The 14,111-nt window shown below is 39.8% G+C and overlaps 1 protein-coding gene across 2 annotated transcripts; it reads right to left on the bottom strand.

Moving 5' to 3' along the window:
* Positions 1-7,650: 7,650 nt before the first annotated feature.
* VCPKMT (valosin containing protein lysine methyltransferase) lies at positions 7,651-13,677 on the bottom strand. Of its 2 annotated transcripts, XM_027553699.1 has the most exons (6): positions 13,368-13,675; positions 13,161-13,271; positions 12,917-12,989; positions 11,997-12,116; positions 10,905-11,009; positions 7,651-8,763 (listed from the first exon to the last, which is right to left on the bottom strand). In XM_027553699.1, exons 1-6 carry the CDS (start codon positions 13,631-13,633, stop codon positions 8,749-8,751), a joined length of 690 nt encoding a protein of 229 aa, XP_027409500.1. In that variant the 5' UTR covers positions 13,634-13,675; the 3' UTR covers positions 7,651-8,748. The 2 variants fall into 2 exon arrangements, with proteins under 2 accessions (XP_027409500.1, XP_027409501.1); XM_027553700.1 differs by lacking the exon at positions 12,917-12,989 and having other exon boundaries at positions 13,172-13,271; positions 13,368-13,677.
* Positions 13,678-14,111: the final 434 nt, after the last annotated feature.

Genomic DNA, 14,111 nt, shown 5'->3' on the forward strand with positions numbered 1-14,111 from the left:
CAGGGGAAGTGAGGCTGTTTGGCTGGGCTTGGTCATGGGGCAGGCAGAGGGTCAGTTCTTAAGAGATTTGGTCTTCACTAGTCAGTTGGGTGGAGAAGGCGATGGCACCCCACTCCAGTACTCTTGCATGGAAAATCCCATGGACAGAGGAGCCTGGTAGGCTACAGTCCACGGGGTCTCGAAGAGTCAGACATGACTAAGCAACTTCACTTTCACTTTTCACTTTCATGCACTGGAGAAGGAAATGGCAACCCACTCCAGTGTTCTTGCCTGGAGAATCCCAGGGACGGGGGAGCCTGGTGGGCTGCCGTCTATGGGGTTGCAGAGTTGGACATGACTGAAGCGACTTAGCAGCAGCAGCAGTCAGTTGGGAGAAGGCTGATGGAAAAGATCATGGGTAAAGACAGAAGCCATGAAGCACACTGTGTACACACCCAAGAGAAGTCCATTTTGAGAAGATAGCAAGAAGGAAGCAAAAGGAGATACACCGAAGAGGGTACTGAGTACCTGATGTGGGACTTTCTACCTCACGGGCAGTCTCTGGGGAGGTTTTTGAGTAGGATGCTGAACAGTCTGGAACTCCCTGTCAGGAGAGTACACTGGCACCACTATCTGCACAGGTGTGTGTGGAGATGCTGGAAGTGGGAGACATGGAGCATGGATTAGAGGCAGTGAGGCCTGGCCTCGGGTGACAGCAGTAACGGGAAGAAGGCGAGGGAGATGGGACACACTGAAGGCAGCTGAAGAGGTGACGCCATGGCTCAGCAGGGGCAGGGGCAGGGGCCAGGGTGGGAATCTACAGTCAGCTTGTGGGTGGAAACAAGAGAACTGCAAGTTCTCCCCTGTGACCTCTTACTCCCTTGTGACGAAGGTGGAGCCTAAAGAGAAAGTGGAGAACTCAGGATGGAAGTAAAAGTAAATGACAGACAGGCTGCTACACTGGGAATCCCACCTTTTTGACAATAAAGGCTTTTGCTTTTTTTGGACCAAGCCGTGTTGTTTCCATAGGATAACTTCTCTCTAGTTTGCAAGAATTTACCAGTCTGAACCCTCAGAGCAGATAGCTGAGGCTTATGCTGGAGAAATGCCTTCTTCCCTACCCTTGTCTACATATATCATCTAGTATCAGGTAGATGTCACTCTCACTTTACAGAGACGGACATTAACATTCAGAGAATTTAACTCGCCCAAGGATATGTAGCTAGATAAAGTGGTAGTCAAGTGAGCCATTTTCTCCTTAGGAGAAGAACAGAATGTATAAGCTTGGGCACATCAAGGGAAGGTGAGTGGACTTAGAACAGACCTAGGGTTGTCTTCGGAGCTAATTTGGACTTTCATTTCTATTGGCCACAGTGAACTTCCACTCCTCTCTTCCTTGGAATCTCAGGTTAACAACCAGACACCTACTGCAGACAGAGAGTAACAGACTGAATGTGGGTGTCAGAGATATGCTAGAGAGTGAAAAGAGAGTTCTGAACGACAGATTTTTTTTTAAAAATCCCTGTGACAAAATTTAGAAAGACGATAGTTATTCTAAAAGTACACTGTACCTATGTTCATAAATGTCACCGAAACCCAAAGGCATTCTCTGGTTAAACATTTATTATTTGTGGGAGTGTGAAACTTGTTTTTCCTGTTTTTAAGTTTCAAGAAGCCAGGTGTATGTTCAAATGTCTATTATATGCCATGAGATTATTCTTTACACTCATTTGGAATGAAAATATCAAGCTTCTCATCTTAGCTTTGGATAAAACATGCTATTTATATTTACCCCAATGTGCAACTGTACTGTGCTCGCAGGACAAGCCAGTTTTCAGGACACATTCCTAAAAGAACAAGGTCAGGTAATGAATGTAGATACATGGGATTGTTTGTACTATATACACAATAACTCCAGCAATGATTTATCAAAGCACCAATGAGCCAACAAATGAATCTGGACCTCAGATTGTTAAATGCTTGGACTTCAATGGATTAACAAACTTAGAATAAAAGTTAACTTTTAAAAAATTACTCAAGAGTGTTTAAAAGCATTGACCCATCAAGCGTTTTAACAGACTGCCAGTGATGATTCATGAGAGCTAATGACATGAAGGAAATCTGTTAAGTACTCAACATTTAACCCCGTAAGGTTGGCATCTAGAACAGCTCTTTCAAAAGCCTTAACTTTGTTTTGCAAAGAAGAAAACATCATTGTTTCTAACCTTGTGAATAGTAAAAAGTGTGAATTTACCCTTCATCAAATTAAGTTAGTGTCATAGCTAATAGACGTTTCTAAAAATTAAGACCAGCTATCTAGTGTTCATAATAATCTTTTCCATCAACTGCAAACAAAAAAGGCTTGAAAGTTTAATATAATGCAGTTAAGCACCTGTGTTATTTTACACTGGCTGATGGAGAAGTAGATACAGTTCACGCTTCTGACTCTCATTCTTGTCTGCTGGTACAGACAGAATCAGCCTGAAGTTAAATGAAGCTCCTGATTCTCATCATATATACTGATCACAGGGTAAAAGATGGTTTACCCAGGAGGCAAGAGCTACAGAGTATTTTATAGTCACCTTGTTCTTTTAGAATCAACACATCTAAACCGATAGTAATTACGCAGATACATCAAGCCCCAGCCTTCAGAAAAATGACCTGGTGCCACTTATCTGGTCTCAGTTTAACACAGAGAAGAACCACAGAGGGAAGAACTGGGTAAGGTTCAGGATGCTGGGATCCTGGAGCTTCAGCCAACAAGCCCAAGCTCTGGTATTTGGAAATGAGGATCTGTTTTTGTTGGCCTCCTAATGCTCATGGCACTTAGCTTTAGAACCGTAAAAATGAACAGCAAACAAAGGTTTTCTTTTCACCACATTTTCTTCTTCTAAAATTGCTTACCTGTTCAACTTACTGTGGAACACTGTTCTCAGACTCCTCCCACCTAGGAGCCATTCCCACTGTGATGAGGTAGTGATGTTCATGAGCCTGATACTCTCAAAAAGATGCCCAGATTTCACACCGCAACACAGACTTGCATTATTACATTTCCCCAGGACCCTCACGTAAAGTAATTCCAAGCCTGCTATAACCACAACATTTATCGAAGGCTTACTGTATGCTGAGTATTTTATGTGCTAAATCGACTTAATCCCTATGTCAAACTATGAGGCAATCCATCATGGTTTTACCTCATATAGGAGGAAACTGAGGCACACAGTCATACAGCTAAGTAAATGAAGAACTGAGGTTTAAATCCAGGTAATCTGGCTTCAAGGCTTGTGAGCTAATAGTTTTCAGGATGGTCATGAGAAAACAATCATCATAGAGATAACCTATTCTAACACAGTTTAAAATTTATTCTTTGAAAACTATTTGCTATTAATAATGAATTACATAAGATGGATCTCACAACTGATATGACCCAAAATACGTAACAGCTTTCACCTAACTGGTGAAAATGATTTCAGAATTTGTTTTCCTACCCCAAATCATTTAAAGTGAAAACTTAAGTTTCCCATTACTTAATTTTCAGTAAAATTTTGTTGCCACAAACTTTTTCTAATTCAAATATGGCTTAAAGATCTTTATGTTATGAAAACTGAATATTATATTTTTAAATGTTTATTATCACTGAATCAAAAACTCTTTCAAATCCTGATGTTCCTTGAGGAAAAATTAAAACTGAAAGTCAAACAGGCAGCCTAAGCTTACAGAACTGTGATACAACCAAAGACAGAGCTTCAGTCTTTTGATGTAAAAGCTACTTATTACTCTAGTGAAGAAGGAATACTGGCTTGAAAACTAATTAAAATTAATTAGAAGCTTCAAGCACCTCAGATATAAAATCATGCATTATATAAAAAGTACTTTCAAGGTGAATTTCATTTTTAGAACTTGAACTAATTTAGCCTTTGAAATATGTCTCTCATAGAAAATACCAACAGTAGAGAAATGATTTATGAATTGCAATTTATGTAGCTATATGAACAACATTCAAAATTTCAAAAGGCATATCAAAGTGCAATAAACAAAATAAATACAGATTTACAAGGGAAAAAAACCCTATTTCACCTACACTACTGTTATGGTCTGGATGCTTACACCACGCCCCTCCCCACCCATTCATATACTGAAATCTATTCCTCCAGTGTGATGGTATTTGGAGGTGGGGCATTTGGGAGGTGAGCAGGTCATGAGGGTGAAGCTCTCTATAAATGGGATTTGTGCCCAGTAAAAGAGATCCCAGGGAGTGCCTTGTCCCTTCCGCCCTGTGAGGACAGCTGCCTATGGACATCTTGATCTTGGACTGCCCAGCCTCCCAGAACTGTGAGAAATAAATTTCTGTCGTTTGTAAGTTACCTAGGCTACGGTATTTTGTGATACCAACCCAAACGAACTAAGACAACCACATTATATTCTGAAAGCAACTCATAACAGGTAGGTTTTATTCTTTAAAATCTAACGTACTTCACTTTCAAAATGCAAGTGTGAATCCATTTAAAACATTTTAACAACTTCCTGTCTATAAACTGTTTAAAGACCAAGTTAAGCAACGCCATCTACAGGGAACCTTAGGAACAACAGTCATATTTCTATGATCCACACTATTTTTTTTAATATTTTATTTATTTATTGGACATGCAGCATGTGGGATCTTAGTTCCCTAACCAGGGATTGAACCCATGCCCCCTCCATTGGAAGCTCAGAGTCTTAACCACTGGGACCACCAGGGAAGTCCCCCACACTTTTCTTTGGGGGCTTCCCTGGTGGCTCAGTAAAGAATTTGCGTGCAGTGCAGGAGACCTGGGTTTGATCCTGGGGTCGGGAAGATCCTCTGGAGGAGGAAATGGCAACCCACTCCAGTATTCTTGCCTAGAGAATCCCATGGATGAGAAGCCTGGGGGCTACAGTCCATGGGGTCACAAAGAGTCAGACACAACTGAGCGACCAACACTTTCACACTTTTCTTTAAATAAACACAGTTGTCTGTACTCTGAATTGACATCATTTAACAAGGAAACTAGCCACACTGTGTAAAAAGTCCCACTAAAAATCATTGTGGATTGTTAATACTTCTTAATAACTAAACTTTACTTCCAAATTCACCAAACATGACCCATGGACCCTAGGTTATGAATTGCAGCAGATTAAGATTTAAAACTATGTAACCTTAAAGACCTTGAAAGTTATAGTCTATACAGAGAGGAAATAAGTCATTGGAGGCTACACCTGTAATAATTTTCTTTTCCTAGCTCTTGAATCCTCCCCCCTCCTTTTCTCGGGGTGGCTACCCTGTGCTGCATGTGAGATCTTAAGCTCCCCTGCAGTGGAAGTGGAGTCTGAACCACTGGACCTTCAGGGAAGTCCCTCCCCTTTATTCTTGAGGAGTATCACCTTTACCTTCCTAGCCAAACTTTCTAAATTTTCACATATTTAGTTCCTAAAACTCAGCCCGGTTTATTTTAAAACATCCTATTTCATAGAAGATTCCACATCAGGTTCAAAACTCTTTCCTCCCTTTATATAGATCTAATCATGGTTTGTTTTCATGTATCTCTTTCCTTTGATCTCTTCTTGGGAAGTAGCTGCTAGAAGAGGCTTCTTCATTGCAGTAATTCTCAATCTAGGCTAAACATTAAAACCATCCAGAGCACTTTAACAAATTAAACTCTGGTTTAATTGGACTGGGATGGAGACTAAACACAGTTTTTGTTTGCTTTTAATCTTCCAAGTACAGCTAGTCTGAGAAGCACTGCCTTACTGGGTGGCTGGGTGGGGTGTGTGGCTCTCTAACTGGCTATAGCTGCACTGCAGTAAGTGGCTTATAGGTTTCATTGTGCACAGTGGCAAGCCCCACTTGGGCTAATTCCTGAGCAGTTCCTCTTGGCCCTGGAAGTCCCTTGAGATTTGAGCGTTGTCTATATTCTGTCTAACTCCCAGATAATGGCATCACACCTCACTCGTCTGCTGCACCTGCCTTTTAACCACCCCATGTTGCTGCAGAAGTCCTAATGCCTTCAACTCATGTATCAACTCTCAACTGCCTGAGATCCATCTTTAACGCCTCTCTGCCTGACAGTCTCCACACCACCTCTCCAAAATTTCCATGCTCTGGAATTAAACAGATATATTCATCTGCAGGATAAAGACAAATCCAACCAGGTGGGAAAATGCTAGTCTACCCTTCTTGGAGGCATCCTGGATCTTGAATTCCTCCCCAGGTCTCCCTCCTGTGGCTTCTGAGTACAGATACGCTCTGTTCCCTCTCTCATGAGAGCTCAAAGGACTAAATCCCTTTCCTCAACATTGCACTTCCTCCAAAAGAAGGCCTCTCCCAGGTCTCCCCAGCTGTGTGTAGAAGGTAGTTAGTGAGAGAGCTTGCTACATGACCTGGCAACCCTCAGGAAGCCCGGCAGTGCTTACTACTCACTATGGTTCTCTGATCTTGAACATGGTGATTGGTACCTTTTAAACTCTGCTTTGGCCTTATTCCAGAATAAGAAAAACAATCTCACTTCACTTTCTGTTACAAAGTAGTTAATCCTGTAGTCAGTACCTTATATCAGTTCCTCAGAAACAGATGGTAATGAATGTATGATGGTGGTTTAGTCTTTAAGTCCTGTCTGACTCTTGTGACCCCATGGACTGTAACCCACCAGGCTCCTCTGTCCATGGGATTTTCTAGGTAAGAACACTGGAGTGGATTGCCATTTCCTTGACTTATTAAGGTGATAAGAAAGAAAGGGAGTGGAAATAGGACATGAAAGAAGAAGTAAAGGGGTGATTCTGACAAAGCTGCCAAGAGGCTGATCTCATCCCAACCCCTCCAGGAAGTTTTGGTGTAAGGTCCCCTGTCGGAAGTAAAGGAACTGGGCTTTCATTACAGGAATGTCAAGGAGGACTTCAGCTGAACATCCACAGCTACTGTATTTTAGAAGTACAGTCTTAAGGGGAGGAGGGTGAAAGGGACCTGAGGAATTGGAGTGGACTACTAGGGCTGGTCATTGTTAATAAACTCATTTCTACAAGTTTTATATTGTTACGAAACAAGCCAGAAAGTGATCATTTGTTCTAAGACTTCACTAATAAAACACCTGGTATTATCTGTAACTAGAAAAATACCATACACTTAAGTTACACTAGCTGCTTTACACTAGCTGCTTCGTAAGCTGATTAATGAAATGCTAAGAGCAGTTTCAGAGAAGGCAGTGGCACCCCACTCCAGTACTCTTGCCTGGAAAATCCCATGGATGGAGGAGCCTGGTAGGCTGCAGTCCATGGGGTCACTAAGAGTCGGACACGACTGAGAGACTTCACTTTGACTTTTCACTTTCGTGCACTGGAGAAGGACATGGCACCCCACTCCAGTGTTCTTGCCTGGAGAATCTCAGGGACGGGGGAGCCTGGTGGGCTGCCATCTATAGGGTCGCACAGAGTCGGACATGACTGAAACGACTTAGCAGCAGCAGCAAGAGCAGTTTGGGGAAAAAAACAAACAGCAGAACAAAAGTTAAAGACTGAAGAAAGCCTGAAGGAAAAAAATTTTCTCTTGATGTTAATCTTTAATTTCTCTAGGGCTGCTTTTGCTCTTTCTGGAAAGCAGTCACCTGCTTTAAACATTTATTTTCTCTAAAGCTATTTCTGAAACATTCTCAAAGTCACAGGATCTCAAAAACAATGTTTATTTTAACACATAAAATGTGCCACCTAGCACCAATGCCTGTTAAGTACCAGCGTTCCATCTGGTTACTATTACGCTTTGGAACCAGTGTGACTGGGAAGTCCTGACAGATCAGTCTGCGAACAGATGATTATCATAACATAAAACAGAGACCACACAGAAAAAAAATCATTTGGTAAATGTACACAGAAGTACACTTGTAGTATTTTAAATAGCTTCCTGTTTCATATAAACAAGTGATCACCAGTGAATTTAGCCACATTTTCCTGGAAGCTACACAGGAGGAAGAGTGCACAAGACACATAAATGCACGAGCCTGAGGCTGGGCCTTTCATTCTCACTCCATCCTCAAATAAAAAATTTTTACCAGGATCTTTCCCTCCCTTGCACTCTGACTTCTTTCTTCTTTACTAACCAACCACGGTATAACTTATTATGTAATTCACAGGGTAAATTATACTATAATCAGTACGGTAAAGGAAAAGCACAGAACTTTGGTCACAAAACAGTCTTTTCATTTTTTTTCCCCCAAGTAAAAGAACACAAATATTAAAGTTGTCTGAAAAACAATGAAGTGGAAGATACTTAAAATAAAGCCCATTTTTAAATGTTAAAACCCTCTCTTAAACTTATCTTGATGACAAATTAAAATTTACTGATTTGAATTTAAACATTATTAAAGAGTAACTGATACCTCTCTTTAGAAACTGGGTCAACTTATCTCTATTTTCCTGAAAACATGCCAAGCCAACCATGCTACTTCATTATTTTTGGCAGACTTTAGGCTAACCTCAGTACCTATTTTTATTGGAGGAGTGACTGCCACAATGTTTCTTTTAAGCAGAACTTGATGTGGAGCTAAAAGTAAACTAAGTTGGATTTCAGGCCCATTGGCAGGTAGGCAGTCAGTCAAGTCATTTTTCATATTGCAGGCAGCCGGTGGTGGTTGTCTATAGATCGGATCCCTAAAGACATGCTGAAAAAATCTGTGAACACAATCTTCCCATGCTGTATTCACATGCTTCATTCACGTTATTAGCTTACCCACGTTGGTAGAGGCTTGGGTAAGATGACTAAAGATTTCATGATGGGAATTTCTACAAGAAAAAAAAATGAAACCTTAAAAGACTGATTTCTTATTATATATTAAATATTTACTGGGTATTTAATACTAGGTATTATGCTTGCTGACAGCTAAATGCAATTCAAATGAATAGCTATATATAATGCTTGGAGATGGTCTTCGTTAATGCCTAAAGTACAAGCAACCAAAGAAAGAACAGATATACTAGACATCATCAAAATTAAAAACCTCTGTGTTTCAAAGGACATACTATTAAGAAAAGGACAACCCACAGAATGGGAAGAAAATATTTGGAAGTCATAAATCTCATATGAGTCTGGTGTCCAGGATATATGAAGAATGTTTACAACTCAACAGTGAAGACAACTCAATTTTAAAACCGGCAAAGGGTTTCTACAAATATGTAAAAAGGCCAATAAGTACACAAAAAAAGATACTCAACATCATTAGTCATTAGGGAAATAAAAACCACAAAGTGATTACCACTTCATACCTACTGAGATGACTACAATAAAAAAGATTAACAACAATAAATGTTAAGGAGGATATGGAGAAACTGGAAAATGCAGACAGTGCTGGTGAGAAAGGAAAATAGCATAGCAGCTTTGGAATAGTTTGGCAAGTCCTCAAAAAGCTAAACAAAGAGTTCCTGTGTGCCCTAGCAATTCCACGATGGGTATACACACCCTCAAGAGATGAAACACGCCACACAATAGTTTCACATGAATATTCACAACAGGATCATTCATTAGAGCCCAAAGTGGAAACTACGGAAATGCTCATCAACTGATGAACGCAGATAAGGTGTGGCATATCCATACAAAGGACTACTATTCAAGTGTAAAAGAAGTGAAGTGCTGATGCACTCTTGAAAACACTGCTGAATGAAAGAAGCCAGACAGAAGAAGCACACATCATGTGATTCCATCTGTATGGAACGTTCAGAATGGGCAAATCCAGAGATACAGACTGGTGGTTGCTAGGGGTTGGGGAAGGCAGGAAAAAGGTGTAACTGCTAAAAGGTATGGGGTTCCTTTTGGGGGTAATGAAAATGTTTAAAATTAAAACGTGGTGATGGTTGTCCAATTAGGTAAATATACTAAAAATGGCTTAAGTGTAAACTTTATTGTATATAAATTATATCAAGTTAAAAAAACAAATGACTCTCTGCCCACCCCCCAAAAAAAGCCTTTATATTTAGGAAATACAAAATTTTTAAGCCTCAAAAAAAACAAAAACAAAAAAACCTACTTTTAAAACTATACAACAGCTTTGGCTAAAACTGGATCCTTTAAGGCATAAAACATTTTTAATTCATTGTTTTATCTCTAGAACCATGCCACATAATAGTTGACCTGAATTACTAATCCCACTGCTCTTCTTTCTTTGTAGTTCCAACACCTACTCCTGATTCCAAAAAATGCACATTATCGGCTTTTGGCTAGAATGCACATAAATCAAAAAACTTCACCACAAATCCAAAGGAAAGATAAAAGAAACAAATGGAACTAAATCACGTTTAGCACCCTCAATTCATAAAAGTGATCTTGTTCTTGCCTTATACCAGTCACATACACACAAGGTGCTGGGGTACAAAGGTAGATGGGACACAATTCTTCCCTTCTACACATTCAAATACGAGACACTGCATAAAATGTACTTATTATAATGGGTAAAGGAAGCAATCTAAAAGGGGAACATAAAGATTCTATTTAATTGAGTGCATTTTTCTTTATTGGACAGACCAAAAAATAAAAACATACAACTATGTTATAGTTGGACTAGTTAAAAAAAAAAAAAAACTTGAATGGTTGGAGAGAGTTCACAAAGGTCAGAACTGGCATTTGAAAACCTCTAAGAGATAACAGAAATTTATAAATAGCTAAGTTACTTGTCTGAGGTAATGCCCAATTATAAAGCTATATAATTTACAGCTAGAAATGACCTTTACAAAAAAAAGTCTGCCTTTTAGAGAAAACACCGGAGGCCCGATAAGTTAGGCAATCTTAACACTGAGCATTAGTGCCCTGGTTCTGTTAATCATTATAGCCATTTCCCCACATGAAAATTAATATCTACATCATACTCAAGCTCAGAGACAGTGTCCAGCTAGTGAAATCACTTCAGAGAATGATAAGGCAAACATGTATTTACCGATTTTTTCTTTCTGATGTATAAAATGTGAATATCTTCACTTCGATATTCTTCATCATGTTTTTCCAAAGGAATTTTTTCAAAGTCAAAGTCTAGTTGAAGGAGCTATAAATTTAAAAAAGATGCAATTCAAATTCAATAATATGAACTATCCGTTGCTGACAGAAATCAGAATGGTGGTTACCTTTGGAGTACTGACTGGGAGGGGTATATGAAAAGTTGAGCTAAGCACTTGATATATATGCATTTGATATGTTTTAACTCAACTGAAAACTGATTAATGATATCAAATTTTCAAGTATACACTATTTCAGAAGTTCATTAAAGTTCTTCACAGTCAAGAAAAACATAAAAGTAAAAAACCATTTCACCATATATCTGAGGCAGAGTCATGAAGAGTCACTTTACCCAAAGTAACCCTTTCAGAAGATAAAACTGAAGAGCCATAAAGATGTTTCCTTAAGAGGAACCACTTGTCATATGATGGATCTTTACCCGTAAGAAGCATTTGGGTGACCACTGGAGGAAGATGGGGGAAAGACAAATGGGATTCTAAGTACTACTTCTGCAGCTTCCTGTGGGTCATTAATTCTTGCAAAAGGAAAAAAAAAAGAAAAAGAACAACTTCAAAATAGGTACGATACATTGGCCAAAGCTACCACAAAAATACAGTGGAAAATACTGAAATGAAAACATATCATGTTTCAACACATCACATATCATGTTTCTATGATGTATTCTCCAAAAAATATATACATCATTAATATGTTCCTAAAAGCCAGCAACTTGTCTGATAAACACTGAAAACTTTCTCAGAAAAGACAAGGGTGTCACATTATTATTTTACATGGCTTTACACATACTAGATCAACAAATCAGAAAAGAAAAATAAAGGATCAGAACAGGGGTACTGGGGCGGGGGAGGCTGGCAGCAGTTGTTAGAATGGTGTGCTCTAAAGAATTCTCTCCTTGGGTTCATACAAGCAGAATGTTTTCCCTACTCAAAATTACCACAATATACTGAAACACAAAGTCACACATAGCCTCTCTGAAGGGTAATCCCTACAAATGCAGATCTAATAGAGTACTCACCTCAAAATATTTTTTCTCGATTTCTGGATTTTTTCCCATTGTTCGCTGTTCATAACAACATATAATACAAGTCTCAGACCCACTGAGATCTTTTAGGGTTTTCAACAGTGGCTCCAAAGACTGTTCAAAAAGGAATATGATTTTTGTTAATGACTTTTAAAAACACATTTGTTTACTATAAAAGGGGGTAGGGGAGGCAGAGGAGATAATTATAACTCCCTTACAATTCACACATCTTTGAATCAATCCAACCCAGTAAACACAGTTAACAACTCTGTAACTAATGATTGGTAAACTCTTAACTAATCAACCATTGTATTAATTTCAGCTTCCAAGAATGGATTCAAGTGATTGCATTTTGGAGTACCCATGGGTAAAAATGGAATTGACAGCATTCTTAAAGCTTACTCTAACAATATTTAAACAATCAACAATTTACTTATGAAAGTAGGTCCAACTTTAACTTGAATATAAGTTGGTTCAATGTTCATTATTGTAAAAAAATGATTGATGCTTACACTATACAAACTGATATTCTAAAAGAAAAAAAATTCTATAAATATAATAAATCTTGCCCCCAAACAATGAATCCTTTAGGATGCAACTCACAGCTAACTTAAAAAAAAAAAAAAAAAGAAATCTTAACCTTTTACAGGAGATTCAGAATAAAAAATCCTTTAAAAATTTTACGGAGGCCTCCTAAAATGCACGTAACACTTTTCTCAATAAGGTTCAGGGACCTCTATGTTAATCATGAGTACATATACGTAGTTCCTGGTGACCTTTCTCTTTGTTCATCAACTATGGAACATATATCCTGCATTCAGAGATGTTAAAATGCTAAGTAATGCGTGCTCCAGAATCCTCGAAATACAGTTTAAGTCTTCTAAAGGAAGAGACTCCACTCATGAAATACTCACCTCTTCGTAGTATATGCAGTCAGCCATCAGTATATAGTCTGGCGGAGAAGGAAAGTCTTCTAATTCTTCCCCCCTTAAAAACGTCAACCACATATTTTAAACTGTTGCTTTACTAATTTAAAATAGTCTTGTTTTATAAAAAGACCCAGAAATCTCCACTCGTATTAATCATGCTTTCAGTGAAACGCGATTTAAAGCAAACTACAAATTGTTATCTTAAAACAAGCTGAAAGGCCATACAAACCATTTCAGTACCTTGGCTTGAACAGAACCAGTGACAAGATGCTTGTTCATATTAATATTCATCTTCAGCAAGTCTTGCAATTCCTCAAGATCGGTGACTATAACATCTGCCCTATAAAATAACGTTGATTTACGTGTAGGCGAAAGAGTGGGAAGCCAGTAATCGGGGTTCCCGAACAAAGCGGCGTACCCTCCCGCCAGGTCTTACCCGAGAGTAGCGGCCATGAGCCCCACAGCCCCGGTGCCTGAGCCCAGCTCTAGCACCGACCGCCGGCTCAGCGCGTGGGCCCCATCGCCGGAAAATCTGGGCGTTTCCAGGTATTTAGAAAGGACAATGGCAGCGTCCCAAACAACACAACCCACGCCGCCGGAGCCATACTGCTGCAGTCGTAACACCGTGCCATCTCGCTTCTCCAAAACTCGCACAAAGTTCCGCAGTGGATCCTCCCCAGAGGACTCCAAAGAAGCCGCCATCGCTGCCCGGCAACAAGAGGCGTCGCACGCAGCGACGTCACATTCACGCGCACTATTCCAGGCCCCGCCTTGCCAGGGCCCCGGCGCGTCCCGGTGGCGGAGTTGGGGCTACGGCGCGTGCGCGAAGCCACAAAGCCCGGAAGGCAGCGTTCTTCCAGCACTGCCCAACGGTGGGCCAAGGCACCCCTACGCGCGAAACCGTCTCATTCTCCCCTAAATTACAAGTGTGGCTTAACGAACGGGCAGTTTAAATCACTTTTCCAGACAACGCCAACCTGAGCGTTTTTACCTGGCTGGAGACTGATAAAGTTGTTTTTTTTTTTTTTTAATTACTGGCTTTAAATCAAGGCAGCTTCCAAGATACTACCGAGGGTGGCTATAGTCTGCTTATCTCGAGTTCCTAATAGGCTCCTAAATTTTCATCTCAAATGCATAAAACGGTTGCAGGAAGCTTGTGATCGCGTTTAACGGTGAAGAC

Source organism: Bos indicus x Bos taurus, chromosome 10 (assembly GCF_003369695.1).
Source record: "Bos indicus x Bos taurus breed Angus x Brahman F1 hybrid chromosome 10, Bos_hybrid_MaternalHap_v2.0, whole genome shotgun sequence".
Taxonomy (NCBI): Eukaryota; Metazoa; Chordata; class Mammalia; order Artiodactyla; family Bovidae; genus Bos; species Bos indicus x Bos taurus.

Excerpts from the sequence above, each read along its gene's own strand:
- VCPKMT (XM_027553699.1), bottom strand. The coding sequence starts at position 13,633 with ATGGCGGCTTCTTTGGAGTCCTCTGGGGAGGATCCACTGCGGAACTTT. Across the intron at positions 12,990-13,160 it reads CAAGCCAAGGTACTGAAATG|GGGGGAAGAATTAGAAGACT; the intron begins GTTTGTATGGCC and ends GACGTTTTTAAG. Across the intron at positions 12,117-12,916 it reads ACTGCATATACTACGAAGAG|TCTTTGGAGCCACTGTTGAA; the intron begins GTGAGTATTTCA and ends CTTTTTGAACAG.